The 22,782-nt window shown below is 37.4% G+C and overlaps 1 protein-coding gene across 3 annotated transcripts; it reads left to right on the forward strand.

The window, feature by feature from the left end:
• The first annotated feature begins 2,342 nt into the window (after positions 1-2,342).
• rxrga (retinoid x receptor, gamma a) lies at positions 2,343-20,676 on the forward strand. 3 transcript variants are annotated; one of them, XM_052133790.1, is made up of 10 exons: positions 2,343-2,502; positions 12,942-13,138; positions 17,555-17,702; positions 17,900-18,079; positions 18,201-18,361; positions 19,032-19,161; positions 19,250-19,382; positions 19,631-19,722; positions 19,937-20,042; positions 20,196-20,676. In XM_052133790.1, the coding sequence occupies exons 1-10, from the start codon at positions 2,472-2,474 to the stop codon at positions 20,341-20,343; spliced, it is 1,326 nt and encodes a 441-aa protein (XP_051989750.1). In that variant the 5' UTR covers positions 2,343-2,471; the 3' UTR covers positions 20,344-20,676. The 3 variants fall into 3 exon arrangements, with proteins under 3 accessions (XP_051989750.1, XP_051989751.1, XP_051989752.1); XM_052133791.1 differs by lacking the exon at positions 2,343-2,502 and adding an exon at positions 10,420-10,570; XM_052133792.1 differs by lacking the exon at positions 2,343-2,502 and adding an exon at positions 10,491-10,647.
• Positions 20,677-22,782: the final 2,106 nt, after the last annotated feature.

Genomic DNA, 22,782 nt, shown 5'->3' on the forward strand with positions numbered 1-22,782 from the left:
GTTTTGGTTTACATGCCTAATGAACAAGTGTTATGGTACTAGATCGTCAAAAAATGTTTATTCAGAATATTTAATCTCTGAGACCCCTCTAGTGTGGATATATAGCTTGAAGACGTTCATTTCAGACACATATCAAAGAGAGCAAATTTGTGGCTGAGTGACCACTTCTGGAGAACAGTTGCACATTTATCTGTGTGTTGGGGTCTCTATGTGTGTATTTGCCACATGTTCACCCAGACATAGGTTGATGCTGTTGGGTTAAGGGGTGGGCCACTCTGCTTTTAACTGGTGATAGATGATTGCAAGGGTGAGGTCTTCAACACCCTGCAACTGAATGGTCCACCGCCAGCTATTGTTGTGTACAAACAGCAAGATAATCCTCTAAGCGTTCCCTCAAATTTGCAGTGATTTAGAGGTTCTCTAGATTGAGCAGAGCATTGGCCACCTGATCTCCTGTGATTTCAAACCATTTCCATTAGCCATTTGAAAAGGACTTACACATCTTTGCATTCGGAAGAGGAACACACCACCTTTGCTGTTCTTCTTCTTAATGAAAGCAATAGGATTGAATACATCACCAGAAATCATTACATTGTTCAAGGTTGCACTAAAATATAATACTCATTCTTGTCAGCCCCTTATACTTTGCAGCTCAGGGCGATTGTAATGTTCTGGAACATGTGGCTCCATTAGAGGGATAAAGGGGAGGTTGATAAATTGTCCTTTTAGTCCCTTTCTTTGACTCCACGAATTTACATTATCTAACAGGGAACAAATGAAAAGGCCCTGATTAGTGTGGAATGAGTTGGAAGAGAAGCCATTCATCTTTGTTAGCATCCCCCTGTGTTCTTTTATGTTGTGTTTTTGCAAGGATGGGAGCCAGTGTGCTTTTCCCATTCGACGGCCCGGCTCATGGACTGACACAGTGGTCATCACTAAACACTCTCTCAGTGTCCCCCTTAAACAGGAGTTCAAGACTCTGAATGATGGTGACTTCTGAATAACCTCCAGAGGTAGAGGGAGCTCACCCTTAAATGACCCCTCACTCTGAAGAGATCTTTGGGGGGCATTAAGGGGTCTTCGGACCCTCTGATGGAACTGAGTGCTTGGAATTTGGAGAATTTTTTCTTTTACCCCCTCTCCAAATTCTCAAAGGCCATGGTCAGCAAATCTTTCACTAAGTAGTTTGTGGATAAATAATATTATTATAATCCTCTGCCCAGTACAACTTAAAAAAGAATGCTGGTCTGCAATAATAATTAGGTGTCAATAGATTAAATAGTATAGATGCAAGCTGTTTAATTTACTGTTTTATAGTTTTATTATTTAGAAATTACCTAAGATGGTAGATTTCAGAACTTCCCATTGATACTTTTTACACATCCACATTTGGAATGCCGAAGTTAACTATTGAAAGGTAAGCTTGTATAGTGGTGAATGGGAGACCACACCAAATACATTTCTACTACTTTCCAAAAGAGGAAAAAAAATAGAGCTGTGAATTACGACATAAAGAAGAAAGAAGATTCCAAATTTACAGTCATCCCCTCACCAGCTGCATAAAAAAAACCTTCACAGCTGTTGTAACGTTGCGCTGTAACATTGTGATGTGTTGTGCATTCTGTAATGCTATTCTGCTCACTACAATTGTACAGAGTGGTTATCTGAGTTACCGTAGCCTTTCTGTTAGCTTGTACCAGTCTGAGCATTCTCCGTTGAACTCTCTCATCAACAAGGTATTTCCATCAGCAGAACTGCCGCTTACTGGATGTTTTTTGTTTTTGGCACCATTCTGAATAAACCCTTGAGACTGTTGTGTGTAAAAATGCCAGGATATCAGCAGATACAGAAATACTCAAACCAGCCCATCTGGCACCAACAATCATTCCACGGTCCAAATCACTAAGGTTTTTTTCCCCATTCTGATGGTTGATGTGAACATTAACTGGCACTGCAGCTCCTAACCCGTATGATTTTATGCATTGCACTGCTCCCACACGATTGGCTGCTCAGACTATTACATTAATTCGTATGTATACAGGTTTTCCTAATAAAGTTAGTGTAAATTTACACTAAATAATAAAAAATTAAAAAAATTTAAATATATGTTTGCTGGACTAAAACATAGTTGCTTTTTCAGCATGATCCATTTATACTACAGTACATCTTATCTATACACAATACAACCAAAATACATTCCCTAAAATATATGAAAAATGCAATTGAGTATTCTTTTTGTGATACGATCCATTATTATAATGTAAACAATATGATTCCTAGTGTTGCATTAAAATTGTAGGCTGTCGTTGGGAGAGGACTGGCTCTCGCCACCCCCTCGATGGGGCCCCTAGTGTGGCAGCAGCGAATCTTCAGTCAGATCGCGGACAGCAACGGGGAGATGCTGCCGTCCAGAACGGCGAAACAAGAGACTTTACTGGAAAATTGGACAGTTGTTTCGTCTTGATCAAAGCATGGATAGTAACGACACATATCTACACCTCAGTAAGTGTTTCGCTGTATTTTTGGTCTTCCCTTTTGTTCCCCGATCGCTGTACTATTCTCTTTCCATGCCTCTGTTTTGAGTGCTCTCCCTTAATCTGCGTTATCAGAAATACGAATTGTTTGTACGGACTTTGTACGATATGGTCATAAATTGTACGTGGTTGAATTACCGGCACGGTCGTGTCATGTGTATTGACTTGGAACTAGTGCCAATGTTAAAATCAGGTGATAAAGATTGTGGCTCTCAGTCAGGGTCAGGGGTTGGCACTTTAATTGCGGTTATGTAATTTATAGCTTTCTAGTGCGCCTCTTGTTAAACTGTTTGCTGTCGTGTAGTTATTAATGGGTCTCAGTTGGTATCTGGACAGCAGCATGTCGCAGCTTCTTTATTTATTTAGTAACAGTTTTGCCTTTGAAGGCAGCCACAAACAGGACCATCAAGCAATCACGGGTCACCTACAAGAGGATATGTGGACAATATATCTGTTAAAAATGTACGTTTCTTTTAGTGCTGAGTTGAACTTCTCCGTTAATTATGTGCACATTGAGTTTGTCATGCTGTGATGAAATTCAGTCCACGGGGAAGGGGGCAATTGCAACACACTCTCACGCGAAATCGTCAGGATTCGTACCACTTTTCTAAATTAGACTAATTCGTAAGATATCGTACGACTTCACTTATTTGACTTTCGCTACAGCCAATGACGTCGCTGGACAACATTCCCATCTAATATGCAACAATTACTTGCTTCTGTCACACACAACAGCTTCCTATCGTTTTTACACACCTCTACTGATTGGTTAAGTTTAGATAAGGGGTTTGGGTAAGGGCATAATATTAATAAGTATGTCCTTAATGCCTCACACGCAGAACTCACACGTACTACCGCATTAGGCATATAGGAATTTGCACGTGATGAAGTCGTACGAGTTTATGCCAACAACATCGTGCGAGACCATACGAAATAGCCAACTCGTAAATTATGTATGACTTTTCATGAGATTGGTTTGGCAATTAATTTTTTTTCTTCTGCAGAAAGAATTCACAATCCACCTATAGGCTTGTGCAATAGCAGATTGTTTACTTTTTTTCTCCCCGATTTGGAATGTCCTCGTGGTGTCGTAGTGACTCGCCTCAATTCGGGTGGCAGAGGATAAATCTCAGTTGTCTCCACATTTGACACCATCAGTCCATGCATCTTAACACATGACTTGTAGAGCACGTTACCATGGAGTCAGCGCATGTGGAGGCTTCATGGTATTCTCCATGGCATCCACCCACAACTCACCACACGCCCCACCGAGAGCGAGAACAACATTATAGTGACCACAAGGAGGTTACCCCATGTGACTCTACCCTTCCTAGCAACTGGGTCAATTAGGAGACCTGGCTGGAGTCTCTCAGCATGCTCTGGATTCGAACTCACGACTCCAGGGGTGGTAGTTAGTGTCTTTACTATTGTTGAGTGTTTTAGTATTTTAGATACAATTAAGCCAAGTAACTGATGCTAATATGTAGCCTATAATTGAATGACTATTGAGCCATTTTTAAATAACTCTTTCTTTATCAACCGCCACAAATTACTTAATTTAGAACTACAGGCTACCTAGTTTATTTACTGGTATCAAACCAGAGTAAATTGTTGGCTGTCGTTTTATTAAGATGTTATTCACAATGTATTTAACCGATGAGACCCCGTATCACCTTTGTAGTCACTTACTTTGCTCTCTCGTATAAAGGTGTGTCCACATTTCTCTCAAAACTACTGCTTAACATCTGTCATTATTGTTGCCTTCGTTAACACCCTCCTTGTGGTGTTTCTATATTCTCACAAGAGATGATGTTAATCTGAGTTTAACTGTGGGCTGTCATGCTGGGCCGTAACCACCATAGACATCAAGGGGGACATTACCCCCCCCCCCATATTCATAATAGTGGTCTATCCATGTTTGATTTTTTAATTATTACATTTGGTCCCCCATCAATCCTGAAAATGTGGTTACATCCTTGCTGTAATGTCTATTTTAGGATATTGTCAGGCTTGCGCCGACTTGCGCGCACACTTAATGACGTCAACCGCAGCCTCAAGCTTCGTTATTTACATTTCACGCACGTCATTTCATGCACATCGGCCATTCTGTGTAACTGGGGTCTTTCCCAACCATTTTGTAACTTTTTTTGTAAGATTGTAAAATGTAATTACTCTATCATCCAGATAATGTTTTTAAGTGTTAATAAATTGCAATGTGGTATCTCAGGCTAAATTAGTAAATGTTTTGTGTAACAGGGTTGATAGTTTTACACACTAATTTGACAGTACAAGCTTTGAGCTGAGGGTGTTCAATCTACAAGGGGCTTCATGAAAAAAGAGACTTCAGTGCTGATATCTCTACAAGTATCCACAGATGATCGAAATTGATGAACTCACATTTTTCCCCATTCTAATGGTCGATATGAACATTAACTAATGCTCCTGACCTGTATTTGCATGATTTTGTGCATTGGCTGGTTACATAATTGCATGAATAAGTAGGTGTGAAGGTGTTCCAAATTGTTCAGTGAGTGTATGTCAAAAGGACTGAAAGATTCAACATTTCATTAAAATTTGGAGATTCCACAATTGTCTCATTTTATTACAATAACAACACAGAGCTAGAGGTGCACTCTCAGTGTCATATCTGTTTGTTTCTAGGAAATCCATAACCATTGACTAAATCTGTTCAGACCAGACTCTGTGAAAAGCCCAAGTATGCTTGTATTTGTTTGCATTGAAAGTAGACTGTAGCTATTCTAGACCACCACAAAAACATTGGAACACAGCGTGCCTGATCCATTAGATAACATGTAGTCTGAAAAAGCCCTGCCATCCATGGTGATCACCTTCAATGCAGACTAGTTTGTTATTCAGCTTGCTAATCTAATTGACAATTTTTCTGCCCCAGTTATGACAGGCTCTCCCAAGGCAAGTCTAAGAGAGAAAACATGTTCCAGCTCTCTCACGCTTTTGCTTAAAGCAGTTGGTTGTGTCACTCCACTTCCAAGGTCCAAGCACTGTTCTCTGTATTGAGGATATGTTAAAATCTCAAATTAAACTCTGTCGTTTTAAATGGAAAAAACTGTTGTTCCTACAATAAGGAATATAATTCTTGTTTTAGGAATGGTGATTGATAGCCTGTCTATCAAAACGTTTTATTTAACTACCACAAAGCTGAATCAGCACACATTCCTACCCTGACATTTAGAACTAAACCTTACAGTATTATCAGATTTTGGGCTTGCATCAATAAACCAGTTCCCTGTGAGCAGTTCCCTGTGAGCCACGGGATGATAATCTCTTTAATCTGAGTAGGTAATCCAGCATCACTCTGCCACACATCCACAGGGGCAATTGTTCCAGTCCCCTTCCCCCACTAATTGGCAAGAAAACTGATACTTCAAGATATAGCTTTGGGATATCTTCCTGAAAAGATGAACCAGTTTGTAGAAATTGTATGGGAGGCAATGGTGGTGCTCAAAATGAAAAGGTAGTCCGAATGTCTGCAAGATGGAACTGTTCTCTGAAAAAAAAGCTGGGAGTGGCAACTAACAAAAGACCATTTTCTGCATTTTCTTTTACAAGAGAAGATCTTGCTGGCATCAACAGCCTAGAGGCTTTGAAAACATAAAGTCATTCCCTGTATAGAAGTTGTGTCTCTTTTCAAAATGGTTTATTAGAAGTTTATTACATGTGTGAAAAGATTGATAACTCACCCTTTTGAGTCAATGCATTGTCTTTTGAGTAGAAGGTTAGGTGTTTGTGTTCATACCATTGTTAAAATGCTGTACAATTGAACTGAGTCATCTCCCAGTGTTTGATTCCATGCATCTTTTTGAACGAGTTCCTAGAATGAATGAATGGATTTCATTATTTCTGATTTCAATTCTTTTGTGATGTTCTAACCATTGTACCAGTTATTCACAGCCATGATAGTTGCTGATTCATTCAGAGTACTGGCCAGTCAGGTGGTATTATATGGTACTGGCAAGACAAGTAAATTTACGTAATTTATATTTTGCAAGTTTTTGCACACAGTTTTTGTAAGTAAATTTGAGAAGTATAAAATTATGTAATATTGATTAAATTAAGTAAGTTTAAATTAATAATTTCTGTTAATACAGAATCTTTACATACTGTATTCAAATCGAAACTCAAAAAGGTGCTGCTTAAAAATAGTACAATTATAAACATTATACACAGTAATTATATTAACATTTCACATTTTGAACTTTCCTTATAAACGCATGTTTAATCATGTACCACATGACATACGGAAGCTTTCCACAGTGAAGCTTATTGCATGCTAAGTAGTCTATTATGGGGCTTTTCCACTGCAAGGTACAACTCGACTCGACTCTGCTCGCTTTTTGGGGGTTTTCCACTGTGAATAGTACCTGGTACCTGGACATTTTTTTTAGTACCACCTCGGTCATGGTTCCAAGCGAGCTGAGCCGATACTAAATGTGACGTCAAAACCCTGCAGATCACTGATTGGTCAGAGAGAATCGTCACTACCAGCGTCACTGGATTTGTGACATGGGACATCAACCCGCTAGTTTTAAAGTTAGCTACAGTGATATCAGGATCATTTGTTCATGCAACTTTCAAATTGTAAAAATAATTGGCTGTGTGCAAAACCACGGTGTGGTCAATAAACGAGGTGCTGACATTGCTCTCATTAGGGACGAGCGAAACAATAAAGTCTTTCAGGAAGTGTCTCAGCTTTTGGCTGCACACGGCTACCACCGGACCTACCAACAGTGTAGGGAAAAGTAAAAAAACTTAAAAGAGACTACAGAACCATCAAGGAAAAGTGGAAGTGGTTCGACCAAATGGACACTATCTAGACCGACGAGCAATGGGAGGGAGAATGCCCTGGACTCAGCCACGGCTGGAGTCCACGATGGAGGATGGTACGTTTTGTTATGTTAACTCTATTCTCTGCTTGAAAGCTTCACTTTATTTAGTTGATCAGCAACTGAAAAGCTTGCTTCTAAAACAAACAGGTCAATTTAACTGTTATACTTGTGTAAAATCACCATGCAACAACTGCTTTATGCAGCACAATGAGCTAGCTAACAGCTAGCGGTCGAGTTATTGCTTATTGTTTTGTGTCACGTTTAAGATGATATCACGGCTGTAGAGGCGGCGCAACTATGTATTCAGCCTATAATCCCACCCACGTTGAGGCGGCACAAAACAGCAGTGGAAAAGAAAGCTCTGAAAAGTAAAGCAAGTAGAGTGCAGTCAAACCGTAACGTGCCGTGGAAAAGTGCCATTAGACAACATCACCTTGTATTACTAGCAATAGAAACAAGATACTGAGCTGCAGATGTAGGCCTCAACACTTGGTGCACAAAATACGATGACGATAACAATAAACAGGTAATCTTTTTGCCGATGAACAATACATTTTGAGTAGAAATGAACTTCTGACTTCACATAACAAGAAGTTACCGTATGTAACAACAAAATCAACAATGATAACTAGGGATGCACATTATATCGGTGGCCGATATATTATAAATATTATTATCACACTGATAATGGAATTACCACCAATATTTTCACAGATAATTTTGTTATTTGCGTAACGACATGCCATATGAATCAAATAGAATATAGGATGAGGCAATAAATGAAAATGCGACAAAAACATGTATGCATGTATGCATGTATGCATGTATGTATGTATGTTACTTGGTGGCAATCATTTATAATCGCTTTTTACTTCATGAAACATAAACAGAATGTGGGAAATAGCACATTGTTACTTACAGCACAGCACTGTGATTAAAGAGGTCCAAACGCAACCTAGCACGGTACATTGATCTTGAAATTATTCTCACTGAGTGACTCGAGATGGATGAAAACACTAGTTTGTGAGTGAAACGAATGTGCTTGTTGTATTTTAGGAGTTGAGACTGGTTTTTACCTATTCCCATTATGATTGTTGTGTTCACATTTCATAAGTTATACAGTGGAACTGTCACAGATGTGAATGAGACATGTATAAGAATATTGCACGCACAAACAATGACTGCTAGCATATATATTACACCGTGTATACAGAGATTAGGGTTAGTATTGTGTGTTTTGTTGTTTAATGTTCGTTACATGCTGTTTCATCACGTCATTTTGGTTTAATGTATTATTACAGCTGTTAGAAGTTCATTAATCTCTCTCAGGTAGCGAGTCATCAGGCTTACTGTAAACACTCATATTAATGGGCACCATACAATTTATGCAAGTGTAAATTCATTGATTTGTTTTTCAAAACAGCATACATCTGTAATATAGGATGATTTCTGGTTCATATTACACCTGCCAAACCTTAAAAAGTCTAATTACGTTTACGTTACGTTTTGGCTTCGCTATTGTCTATGCATAATTTAATTTAATTTAAACCAACTGATCTCAGTTTAGGACACTCTAGGCTGTCATTAAAGGGTTAAACTTTCAACGCACAGAGTCATGTGTCAAAACAGCATGGCGCTGATCACAGCTGAGTTTTCAGCAACAAAACTACATTTGGTAAGAAACCTCATTAAGTTTTTACATTAAAACCTGCTTGAGTAAAATGAGTCCCATGTTTCATCCAATATGCCATTTTAAAAATGTCATTGGTTTATTGTGTGCATGCAGTTCAACACAATGACCACATATGTGGACAATAGGCTAATTTTCCTTAAATTATAATATATTCACTGGGCATTATCACACTGAGAATAAATGGGTTCATCCAAAAGCTGGAAACTGTTGCTTTCAGAGGCTTTATATGGAGTTAGGATGAAAATAAGGGGCATTTCAAACTGTTCTGAGAAACGTGCATACAGACAGCACACTGGAGGTTAAGTCATTCCCTAATTAGGGAGCAAGGGATCATATAGCTTTCCCATGCAGCTAAGTGCATTCACTCCTAATATCTGGTCAAAAGTTCAGTTTCAGACAGGAGATGATGTTTGGACCACTCTACATGTTTGGCAGACATGGGACAATGGTAATCAGAACATACTGTAGATTCAGATTTGTTCTTGCTAAATTTTATATTAAAATGTCTGGCATTGGATGATGCTGTCCATTACTTTGAAACAGAATTGATTATACTAATTTCTGATGTAATATCTGTAATGTCTCAAAAACATGAATAGTGAACACTCCTGGAAACATAACAAAAATTAGATAAAAAATAAATAAATAAATCAGACTTTCTGTAGCTTGGTATAATTTAAAATGTTATAACTTAGTCCCATTGTCCACATATGTGGACATACATTTTTAGGAACAAAATTTTTTTTGCATGTTTCTTAGGGACTGCTAGTTACAAATCAAAAAGGGGAATGGAAAATTCACATAGCAGTCATGCTCCCAAAAAGGCAAATGCTTGCTATTAATATATGGTTAAAAAAGACTGCTGGTAGTATAATACATATATAAAGTCATATTACATTTAACTGAGTTACTAATAGTCTTAATCTTCATTCTAAAATTCAAGTGAAACATATAGAATGGCAGTCACATATGTCTGGGTGTCACATTTATTAGTTTATATGTATCCATGATAGTGACATATGTAATAAATAAGCAAAGCAGGCTTATGAAATAATAGTATGGCTGAGTATATGTATTGATCTACCATAATCCCCACTAGAAAGCAAATGATTGCTCTTCATCATTCATGTCTGATCTTGATTTGTTTGGTAGGACACACCAACATGAGAAAGATTATTTGCAGGAACTGTGGCTGTGAGCATGCACACCCGGTCATTCCATGAATGGATATTCCTTCTCATTGGAATGTAACATTTAGAAGTTATTAATACCGCGAGAATCCTGCCAGTGCACGAAGACTCCTCTAGGACTCTTTGAGTGTGTGTGTGTGTGTGTGTGTGTGTGTGGGTGGGTGGGTGCAGAGGATACCTTTTATTCGTGGTTCCCCTGTCACATAGAGGCACACCTACACACTAGATCATCTGAAAGCCTGCCTGTTTACAGAGAATGCCACATGACAGCCACAGAGCCATTTCAATGTGAGTACCAGCAGACATCGCAAGACAGTCACGTTTGGAAACCAATTGCTCTATCATGCCTCTTAAATACAGTGAGAGTAAGTTAAAATTCCATATTGGTGTGATTAGACGGACATGAGTGATCGCATGTGGTTGGTTGTAAAAATGTATGTTAAAGCTAAAATGTGTGTATTGTGTTGGTTTGGTGAGGGTCTGAGTTGCAACTGCTCTTTATACTGTATCATTTCTTCATGCTTTTGCTGAAGGGCTTGTTTTGGTAATGGTTTTTAAAATTTTAAACTGAAGTTTTGATTTGTATTTGATCCTACTGTAGCTACTTACTGAATTTTTTATTCTTTTTTATATATAAAATGTCACTGTCTACAACAAAATTGTATTGTGTTGGCCCATCTTTAACAGCACATTGTCAAATGAACAACCTGTCAGTAACTGCACCGCAACTGCAACTAAAAAAATTGGCTCATAGAATCATTCGCTCTGGAATCATACTACACTGGTCGCCCTAGATTCAAAAGAACCGGCTCATGAGAGTCATTCTTTTGGGAACCACAATACACTGTTCGCACTGTTGTTATTTATTTATTTGCAAGGTAGATTCAAAAGAACTGACTCGTGTCATTCATTCAGGAATCAGACTACACTTGTTTCGCTGTCTGTTTAGATTCAGTAGAGATGTAGCAGGAAGTATGGTGTTTCATTCGCATCGGTGGAAAAATATAAAGTTCAAAAATCATAAATGTCATGAAAATCAAAATGTTTCTGTATTTTATGCTTTGTTTTGTTTTTAAATGGAACTTGTTCCGAATAAGAACTGGTTCTCGGTTCTCAACCCTATTATTATTATCTTTTGACAATGGTAATCTCTCTCAGAAAGAAGGGTGTTAACTCTAGTGGGTGATTGAGATGGGTTTTTTGGGTGGGTGATGTGATGTGATGTCTACAGAATAGTGTTTCCATTGGCGATTATAATGTGTTATATATCCAGTTTGTGTGTTATGTGTGTTAGATGGTTAGAGAATGAACTGCGTGCCATCTGAAGCTCAGACTATTATTTATATAATGGTTTTATAAATAATAGTCTTAGCATCAGATGGCATGCAGTTCGTGTTCTAACCATCTGACACACATAGTACACAAAACTGGATAACAGATTCTCAGTTAACTCTGCAAATCTGATTGGCTGATTTGATGGAACAACTGCGAGTAGACGCACACAGGATGTTTTATCAGTATGAGCGCATTTGAGGAAAAAAATCTATCACAGAATTTGCCCAAGTTTGCCAGGTTAGTGTCATCAAATCTTTTAAATATATTCAGAGTTTCATTTGAAGCATGAGCAGAGCTGTATTTTCTGCTTTGTTTACTAAGTTATTTCTGTGAAATTCTCTATAATGAGGTTTTCTGTGCAATGTCGAGTCTCACTGCCATTTTATATATATATATATATATATATATATATATATATATATATATATATATATATATATATATATATTTTTTTCTCCTGGTCTATCTTTTATGGTGGTATGTTACATCCCTAAACACCCTGTAATAACAAAGCTGACTGTGATTGGTCAGTTAGATGGCTTTTCCTGCCTAAATGGGCAGTTCCTGGCCAGTTGAAGCTGCTATAGAGCCCAGACCTTTGCCATAGTCATCGGTCTGGCTTCGCAAGCCTATATAAATAATACAATTTAGCCTAATAATGGCGAATGAGATGTACCCACTTATTTTACACAATTTTCTCAAGATACAATTAATTTTAAAATAGAAACTTGAAAACTGTATGTATTTTTATTATCCATTGACCAGGCTGTTGAAACTGGCACAAGGGGAGTACAGTACTACTTCTTTTAATTGGCCAACCCTAATTTGGACAACCCTAAATTATACAGCCTGCTCAATCCTGTATATTGGTCTGTTACTAGTTAACTTCCAGATAATTATTATACATGATACATATAAATTACATAGTTATACAATGTATAATGTAATACAAATTCTGTACATTCTGCACTGAGCTGGGTTGAGAAATCTGAGTGTTCTAAATTGTATGTATGTTGAGCCAAGAGTGCTCGCAGTCACTGCTAGTCATTCCTGTGACCCCAGCTAATGTGCCCCCCACCCCACCCCCCATTTCTGCATGAAAATGTCAAACTGTCACACTATATATTCTATATTTATACAGTAGATCAGTGGAGAGGAAATATATTGTGTAGAACAGGTCAACAGTGTACATGAATGACGTGTGATGACAATTGATTCATTCATCCATTCCAGCACAATTTAAAAACAATTTATATTGATCTTCAGTTCTGTTTAAATTTATAGTTGTGAATGGTTTCTGACCACCTTCTTTTTCTGTTCTCAGGTTCTTCTTTGCATGTAACGCACAGCTCTCCCTCATCCCAGCCTCCTCTCAGCTCGATGGTGGGCCACCAGCACCCCTCTATCATCAATGGTCTGGGATCGCCCTACTCAGTCATTACCTCTTCATCCCTGTGCTCACCTGCAGCCTCCATGCCCACGACGTCTGGCATGGGTTATGGAGCACTCCATAGTCCACAGGTACAATACATATACTCACAGAGCACTTTATTAGAAACACTATGGTCTTAATAAATTTCCTGACATAATCTTCTGCTGTTGTAGCCCATCCGACTCAATGTTCGGCATGTTGTGCATTCTGAAATACTATTCTGCTCACTACTATTGGTGTTATTTTGTCATAAACCATACATCATCATATGGTCTCTGTTTAAACACTAAAAAAATATAATCTTAAGTCAAATTTGTTTAGTACAGAGTGGTTATCTGAGTTACCGTAGACTTTCTGTCAGCTCGAACCAGTCTGGCCACCTCTCTCATCAATAACACTTTTCCATCGTGTTTCCATCCGCAGAACTTCTTTGTTTTTGGCACTATTCAAAATTATTATTACTATTCAGGTCAAAATATTACAACAGTTATGGTCCTCTAATCTGAATGGACAAGCGGCGTTCCAAGAGTGCCGAGTAAGTATAACAGCACTGGAATGCTTCGCTGTTTGTCTCACTTTATTTCAGACAGACTGTCAGTCTGCGTTGCTCTGCGACATAACGGTTGATCCTGCTTTGGCTTCATTTGGAATTATTTTCCTTGACAGAGTAAAAATAGACAAAACACCTGGCAATATTGTGTCAAAAATGTAAGTTACTCAATATTAACTTATTGTTTTTAGAATTGTTGAATATTTGCTTAAATATAATAGTATATATTATCCAAAAAACAATACCGTATCTCTTCAATAAGAGCACAAATCTCTCTATTCTGTAACCTTTTCTTTGCTTTGCATCATTTATGCTGTGTCATGGAAGAGACAGTAAAAACTTCTTAACATGCAGGGTTCTGAAAACTGTATACACAACAGCCAGTGCAGGAAATATAGAATGTTCTTTTAATGCATTTCTCCTTTCCTCTGCAGGGCCTCCCTCCAGCCTCAGGGAGATGAGCCCATTCAGTTTAGTCTAGCTTAAAAAGAGCTAATGTAGCCTGATGGACAGCCCTAGTATAACCTTGGCTCACATGGAGAGAGATATCATTGCGTTATGGCTGCACTACAGCAGGCACAATATGTGGCTATTCAAGAAAATGTGGCAACCTGCCATGCTATTAGCCTTAAATAGCGTCATGTGTGGACGCCTCTATAAGAGGAAAGTAAGGCGTAAGAGCTTTGAATAATATATATAGGCTATAGGCAGTAGATTAAAAGGAGTGTTTGTGATGGTGGTTGGAATAGGATGGTGGTTTGGTGTGGATCACCTTCAGAGCATCTTTCTGCCTCACTGCCCAAAGATGCACAACAGGTCACAGTTGCACTCTCACAAAATGTGCACGTTTGTGTGCATGCAAGTGTGAAGGTGTATGTGCATGAAGCATCCAAGTTATGAGGCTACCTTTCGTTTAATGTTTAAAAATCTCAACGCTGCAGTCTTTAAGGGATAGTTTACCCAAAAATGCTATTGAGATGAGAGCAGTTAGGCTGCAAATTTTGAGGGAAGGAACATTTTCATTATATATGCATTAACAATGGTTCCCAGTACCATTAAAAATGCAGATCATGACATATAAAAAGATAATTTTTGTCATTGTAATGGGAGGCAGCTGGTAGGTAGCTGTGCAATATGTAAACCTCACTCTCTTGGCCTCAAGAGGCGCACTAGCGACTGATGCTAGAGGCTGTAGCCTTTAGCCTCCTCGTTAACGTGCCCACCTCCCTTGCCAGAGTTCGAGTTCCATTCAGAGCGGGTCAAGCAGGACCAGTTACATCATGTTCAACTTAAAGGTGCAGTGCATAATTTCTGTGCCACTAGTGGCACAAAACTATGGAGGACAAAACCTGCAAAAATAATAAATAAATAAAATAAGAAAATAAATAAATGTCTTGATAAAACAAATATAATTCGTTTTTAATTATAGTGTTACGTCCTCCTTTTAATTGTCTAGAGAATTTAAGAGTACGTAACATTTAGTACAGAAAAGATTAACTAAATTAAGAGAATTAAATTAAAAGAAAATGGGTTCAGTTACCGAAAACTTGTGTGATGGAATGAATCAGGCAGAGACAGATATGGGTTACTGCTAAATATAATTATTTTGTAACGAATCATAGCAATACACCCAATCGTATTTACAGCGCAAATAGTGAAACAACAAATAACTATTTACAGAATATGTACAAATGGTAGGACAAAAAAACAACAAACCAGACAAAGGAGTGAAGGACAATGAGCGGTGCTAAAGCAAAGAAATCAACAAAACAAAACGTCTATCTTATATCTTTAAGGCTCAAGCTAACGCAGAAAATAAAAATATGAAAACAATACTTAAACTACACTAACTAAACAAACATCATAAATACAGAGGGTAGCACCCGCTCCTTACCTGGTGTGTTTAGACAAACTCAAATCCTACGTAGTGTAGTGTAGATCATGTGATATGCTACCCTATCCCTCCTCTCAAAGTCCAAGAAGTTAGTTTTGAATGATCGATTTAAGTGAAGCAATGTCACAACAGATAAACCAAGTAACAAAAATGATTGTCCCGCTAACACATCAAAGTAGCTATTACAAGTCCGAAGACAAAAGAGAGATAAATTAGCCTCCTTCCTTGTTGTCACTTCCAGGTTTTATAGAGAGAAGGAGAGTCCGGATTGGTTTTTCTTTTTTAATAAATGTGCAAAAATGTCAACAATTCTGTGTTTTTCTGTCAATATGGGGTGCTGTGTGTACAATAATGAGGAAAAAAAATGAACTTAAATGATTTTAGCAAATGGCTGCAATATAACAAAGAGTGAAAAATTTAAGGGGGTCTGAATACTTTCCGTACCCACTGTATGTGGGAATATATTTATATAAATGTAAAAAATAAATGAACACATAAATAAAAAAATAAAAAACAATGCAAAATAAATGAATAAATAAAAGAAAAATGTTACAAATAAATATAGAAAATAATAAAAAATAAAGTCATACAATAATACATTCTGTAATTTTTTTTAAATGTTATTAAATACATTTAATTAAAAACTAATTATATTTGTTTTATCAAAACATTTTTGTCCTTTAGTTATTTTTTATTATTACCTTTATTTTTTATTTATTATTTTTGCAGGTTTGGGCTTCTATATTAACACAATTGCATAAATAATGACTTTTCAAATCAGTTTCTCAAATACTTATACTAGTGGTGCATAAATTACACGCTTAAAGGAGTAGTTCACCCAAAAATGAAAATTTTCTCATCACTTACTCACCCTCATGCCATCCTAGATATGTTTGACTTACTTTCTTCTGCAACACACAAAGATTTTTGGAAGAATGTTTAAACTGTAGGTCCATACAATGCAATTGATTGGTGGCTAGAAATTTGAAGCTAAAAAAATACATTTAAAGGCAGCATAAAAGTAATCCATACGCTCCAGATGTTAAATCCATATCTTTAGAAGCCATATGATAAGTGAGAAACATCATATTTAAGTCTCCTCCCTGTCCAGTAGGTGGCAATATGCACAAAAAACAATAGAAGAAGAATGTGAACGTGAATGTGGATATTTATAATAAAAAAAGGACATTGATCTGTTTCTCACCCAAACCCTTCATATTCCTTCAGAAGATATGGATTAAAACACTGGAGTCTTATGGATCACTTTTATGCTAACTTAATTGCTTTTTGGACATTTAAAGTTCTGGTTTAGGGTTGTATGGCCCTACAGAGCTCAGATATTTTTCTTAAAATCTACATTTGTGTTATGTTTGTGATTAGATAGTTTTCAGTTTGGGTGAACTATCCCTTTAACCTCTAAGTTGGGAAAGGAGAAATGATTTTACACAGAAAAAAAATTAAACAAGCCTATTGAGCAATTGAGTTTCAGTTGGTTTGTTTTCAATTTCCATTCCTTGACCTTTCTCTCTCTCTCTCTGGCCGTGATATTTATCTAGTTACGTAATAGTTGTCTGATCTGTCTGTCTACTTGACCAAGATCTTGTTTCACTCATAAAACCTGCCATTTCGTTCACTATTGTTTGATGCCCTCTACTGGTGAAGAAAGTTTTACACTTAGCCAAGGGACATACAGTTGTTTAACTTCTATAGAACTTTATTGCAATTAATGACTTGCATTTACAGCCTTCACCTGTAAAGATTCAAAGTTTACATTCCATTGCTGCATTATTTCCAGCCCTGCCACTTAAATTCCTCTTAAACCATTTACGTTTCATGTCAATATAGCTCATAGCCACTGAGGGTGAAACAAAGAAAATATAAACAAACATTCCTCTCCAGCTAGAGGAGCAATCAAGTCATGTGATCCAATGAGGAAGTATTCTGGAAACAAATAGATTTAGCTTGTTTAGGTGGTGGTTCTGCCTACCTCACATACTACACACCCTCAGCAAATGCTTACCTCCGGTCACATGCTTACTCTGTCATTCTTCTGCCTTACAGATGAACTCTCTGAACAGTGTTAGCAGTTCAGAGGACATTAAACCTCCTCCAGGACTTGTAGGACTAGGCGGCGTAAACAGCTACTCCTGCGGCAGCCCGGGCTCCCTCTCCAGACACATATGTGCCATTTGTGGAGACCGCTCCTCAGGTAACTGCCCTCATACTTGAGCACCAACACAATAGTGACTAGCATTTGCTTCATCATGCTGGTACTCAAGAGATCGTAATCAACTTAAAGGGATAGTTATCCCAAAGATAAAAATTCTGTCATCATTTACTCAACTTGACTGACTTAAAATTTTAAAATGTTATGTAACTTTAAAATGAATGATCTTCTACCTACAGGGAAGCATTATGGTGTTTATAGCTGTGAAGGCTGCAAAGGCTTCTTTAAGAGAACCATACGGAAAGACCTCACATACACATGTCGAGAGATTAAGGAATGCCTGATAGACAAGCGCCAGCGTAACCGCTGCCAGTACTGCCGCTATCAGAAGTGTTTGGCTATGGGCATGAAAAGAGAAGGTGAGTACAATTCAAAAAAGAGAGATTTATAAATGATCATTGTATTACATCTGGTCTTTATTGGTTCACTTTAAATGAAAATTGTATACATTTTTTTAAATGTAATGTACTTTATGTGTAGCGGTGCAGGAAGAGAGGCAACGTGGCAGAGAAAAGAGTGATAATGAGGCGGAGTCCAGCAGCAGCTTTAATGAAGAAATGCCCGTAGAGAAGATCCTTGACGCTGAGCTCGCTGTTGAACCCAAGACTGAAGCCTGCATGGAGTCTAGCACTGGAAACTCAGTGAGAAATCTCATGAACACTTTAAATAAGCAGCAAACATGATACCTCTTAATTTAATCCATGTGGGCTTCTTAAAGGGATAGTTCACCCAAAAAGGAAAATTCTCTCATCATTTACTCACCATCATGCCATCTCAGATGTGTATGATTACTTTTTTTCTGCTGAAAACAAACAAAGATTTTTAGAAGAATATCTCTGCCCTGTAAGTCCATACAATGCAAGTGAATAGTGACAAAAACTTAGAAGCTCCAAAAAGCACATAAATGTAATCCATAAAGCTCCAGTGGTATCATATATGTCAGAAGTTATATGATAGGTGTGGGTGAGAAACAGATCAATATTCGTTTTTACTATAAATCTCCACTTTCACTTTCAGATGTGAATGTTTTCACAGCTGTTGATCTGTTTCTCACCCACACCTATCATATCACTTCTGAAGACATATATTAAACCACTGGAGTCTTATGGATTAATTTTATGCTGCTTTTATGTGTGTTTTGAGCTTCAAAGTCTGGTCACCATTCACTTGCAATATATGGACCATTGGACCTAGAGAGCTGAGATATTCTTCTATGATAAGATAATTTTCATTTTTGGGTGAACTACCCCTTTAAAGAGATCTTATTTGTCATTTTTCTCTCCTATTGCCAATACTCTCTCTGCTTTTTAGACAAATGACCCAGTAACTAACATCTGCCAGGCTGCAGACAAGCAGCTGTTCACTCTGGTTGAGTGGGCTAAGAGAATCCCGCACTTCTCTGACCTACCTCTGGATGACCAGGTCATCCTACTGAGAGCAGGTCAGTGACCCTTTATTCAGGTACCAAAATATGTTTTTGAAATAAAGCAGCCTTACTTACAGATGTCTACGTATTTGTGTATTTTTAGGTTGGAATGAGCTGCTCATCGCTTCGTTCTCACACCGTTCTGTGACTGTTAAAGACGGAATCCTATTGGCCACTGGCCTCCACGTCCATCGCAGCAGCGCTCACAGCGCAGGGGTGGGATCCATATTTGACAGGTCAGATCCAAGACACTCCCTTATTGTAGATGCACATATGTACTGAGCTTTCCTTTCTTTCCTCCATCTTTATTAGACTAAGCCCTTTTCATGTCATTATTGAGTTTAGTTTGATTCTAGTTGACTATCTGCTTAGATTTTTACCTATATTATTGCATCCTTCTAAATTCTAATGTTAAAATCTTAATCCAAGTTCTCGTTCCACCTCGTCTGATGTGTTAGACCTTATTTCTGTGTGCTGCTTGCAGGGTATTAACAGAGTTGGTGTCTAAGATGAAGGACATGCAGATGGACAAGACAGAGCTGGGCTGTCTTAGGGCTGTTGTCCTCTTCAACCCAGGTAACAACCTCTCAGAACCACACAGGGTCCATAGCTTTTTTAAATTAGCTCAGATCTGTCTAGATAAACTTAAAATGAAATATTACAAAGAAAGAAAAGACAACTGTGCACTTAAAATGGTATGTCTAAAGTTAAGTGCTCAAAGAGCCACATTCTTTTAAGGCAGGATGAAATGCATGTGTTCTTATGTTTTATGTAACTGTCCCTTTTGTAGATGCGAAAGGATTGTCAAACCCATCCGAGGTAGAAGCATTAAGGGAAAAAGTGTATGCCTCTTTGGAGGCCTACACAAAACACAAATACCCTGATCAGCCTGGCAGGTAATTCCCTCACCATAATATTTTATTTATGTAACAGCACTTCTGTTACAGAGTATTTTATAACAGACATATGCTTTTTAATAGAACAGATATGGTATATAGGTCATGTAGGTTTAGTGGTGGTAGCGTATGACCAGTTTTCATTTCTCTCAGGTTTGCCAAGCTGCTCCTACGTCTGCCCGCTCTCCGTTCCATAGGGTTGAAATGCCTGGAGCACCTGTTCTTCTTCAAACTCATCGGAGACACACCCATAGACACTTTCCTAATGGAGATGCTGGAAGCACCACACCAAATCACATGACACAAGTCTCACTTTTAATATTAATATCCCCCAGTGCACACTTAACCCCATAACAAAAAAGAAGTTCTTATTTTGTACCAAGCATAATGTGAAAAAACAAGAAAACAAAAGGTTTGTATTGGTATTTTTAAAGAAAGAGACACTTTTTTGTCATTGAAGTCAAATGTAAAAGTACTGTAAACCTTTATTTTGTACATAGATTTTACCAACTGTGATAGGTGCAGCAACTAAATGTGAAAATATTTAATTCAAAGGAGAATTGTATAAACAGTCACCAGCAATGAGTTTTAGAGTTCTGTGAAAATAAAAAAGGTCATTGAAAATGGCTTGTTGGGTTCAGCTTGTACATGTTTTTTTTGTTCTTCTTTTCTTTTTTAAATAACGGAAAGTGGAAAAGACACAGAATTCACAGACATACTCAATGCATGAACAATGATACATTTTCAAACCTAATTCAAACATTTAGTTAAACAAGATATGCAAGCAAAAGCTGTAAAGTAAAACCCAGATTGACCAACCCTTGTCTCTAAATTTTACAGAAGGTACATACAGTGCCTTGCAAAAGTATTAACAGTTCTGTTATAAATCTAAAATAACTAAACCTAATTATTTTAACATATTGTTAGAAAATGTCCTTAGCAAAAATGTTTGTTCATGTGTTGTTTTCAAAAGTATTCAGTCCCTGTGTTGGCCACTAAAGGTTTAAGTGTGAACAGATAAAAATAATTCTCTCTGAACACAATATCCTGATAATATGCATATTGCTGTGATTCATTAAAATAACTACTGTATAAAAATGTATCTGATATAACTGCTTTATCTGTATACAAGCCCCATAATTAAGCGATAATCGTTCAGGTTGTAAATTTGAAGAGCATCCGTAAGAACAAGGACTTAAGAGCATTTAAAATAGATAAAAGTAAAATAAATACATAGACTAGAAAAGGTACAAAAAATAAATGTTTATATCCTTCTAAATTCTAATGTGTCATTTATATTTCCATTGACATGAACTCAGTTTTGCTTAAAGTAAATGTATCTTGTTTTAATATATTTACTGGAAAACAGGACAAAAGTGGGGGCTCGAAACTGGTATGATTGGAAAAAATGTTTTTGCAGGAAATAGTAAAAGGGATTGTTCTCCCAAAAATGAAAATTCTCTCATCATTTACCTTCATGCCATCCCTGATTACGTTCTTTCTTCTGCTGAACACAGATTCTAAGAAAAATATCTCAGCTCTGTAGATACAATGGATAGTTAATGGTGGTCCAAAAAGCACATAAAGGCAGTAATCTATAAGACTCCAGTGGTTAAATCTATATCTTCAGAAGCTATGTGTGATAAGTATGTATATATGATAAGTGTGAGTGAGTAACAAATCAATAAAGTATTTTTTTTTTTTTTTTGTTTGTTTTTACAATCATTCCCCAATTTAATCAGTGACGTGCGGTGATGTCTTAAAGAGGCTAGGCACTGAGTTATGAAAGCCAGATTACCTGATTTATTGTTTAAGCTAATAATACGTAATAACAGTGAACGTTACACACAAGCGCGGCATATCAAGAAATGTACAAATCAGGATGAATTATTTGTCAATAATAAAAAAAAAAATTAATTTAAAAATCAGGATGTATATCGTGTATATCTCTCTCTCTCTATCACAGACAGACACACACACACACACACACACACACACACACACACACACACACACAGTGAACGTTACGCACAAGCGCGGCATATCAAGAAATGTATGTATTTTATATATGTGTTATATATATATTCATTAGATATTATTATACAAAATTCAGTAGTCAAAACACAGAACATATAACAGAACATAAGTTGTTTATTTTTTACAACATTATGTGCTTATTTTTTATGTGCAATCTTCATCTTTATAACAGAAGATACAATACAACAATCCTTTACCTTTTCATTGTGGTAGGTTATATACAGCTTCCTTTGCTCGTCAAGTGCAAGGTCGATCCGAGATTTTCCAAAGGTTTTCAGTGTAATTTGACACTGGATGTGAGCTGACGACTTTTCATGCTTGGTTAAAGCTGCAGGCAGGTTGTTCAAATCACAATATCCCGCTGAAGTCCAAACAGTCCGACTGGTTGAAAGAAGCAGGCAGGGATAGCAGTACAGCCGCTGATTGTTAGCACAGCCACATAGCCAATCTTTTCTTACATACCAATCAGTTTGAAATGATCGGATAATTTTTGGGCCCTTTTGCTGTACTAGTCCATCTAAGACTGGCGTAGACCTCCCTCTTGCAATTAACTCATATTTGGAATTAAAATCGAGCTTGGAAAAAATTCTTAATTCCGTGATTACGGCCGGTGCTGTCATTTTGAATTTGAATTTGGCGGGGCATGTACGCTAGCTGTGGTGTAATGACGTTAGCTACGCAAATGTCCAGGAATATCTCGATT

This window comes from Xyrauchen texanus, chromosome 9 (genome assembly GCF_025860055.1).
Source record: "Xyrauchen texanus isolate HMW12.3.18 chromosome 9, RBS_HiC_50CHRs, whole genome shotgun sequence".
Taxonomy (NCBI): Eukaryota; Metazoa; Chordata; class Actinopteri; order Cypriniformes; family Catostomidae; genus Xyrauchen; species Xyrauchen texanus.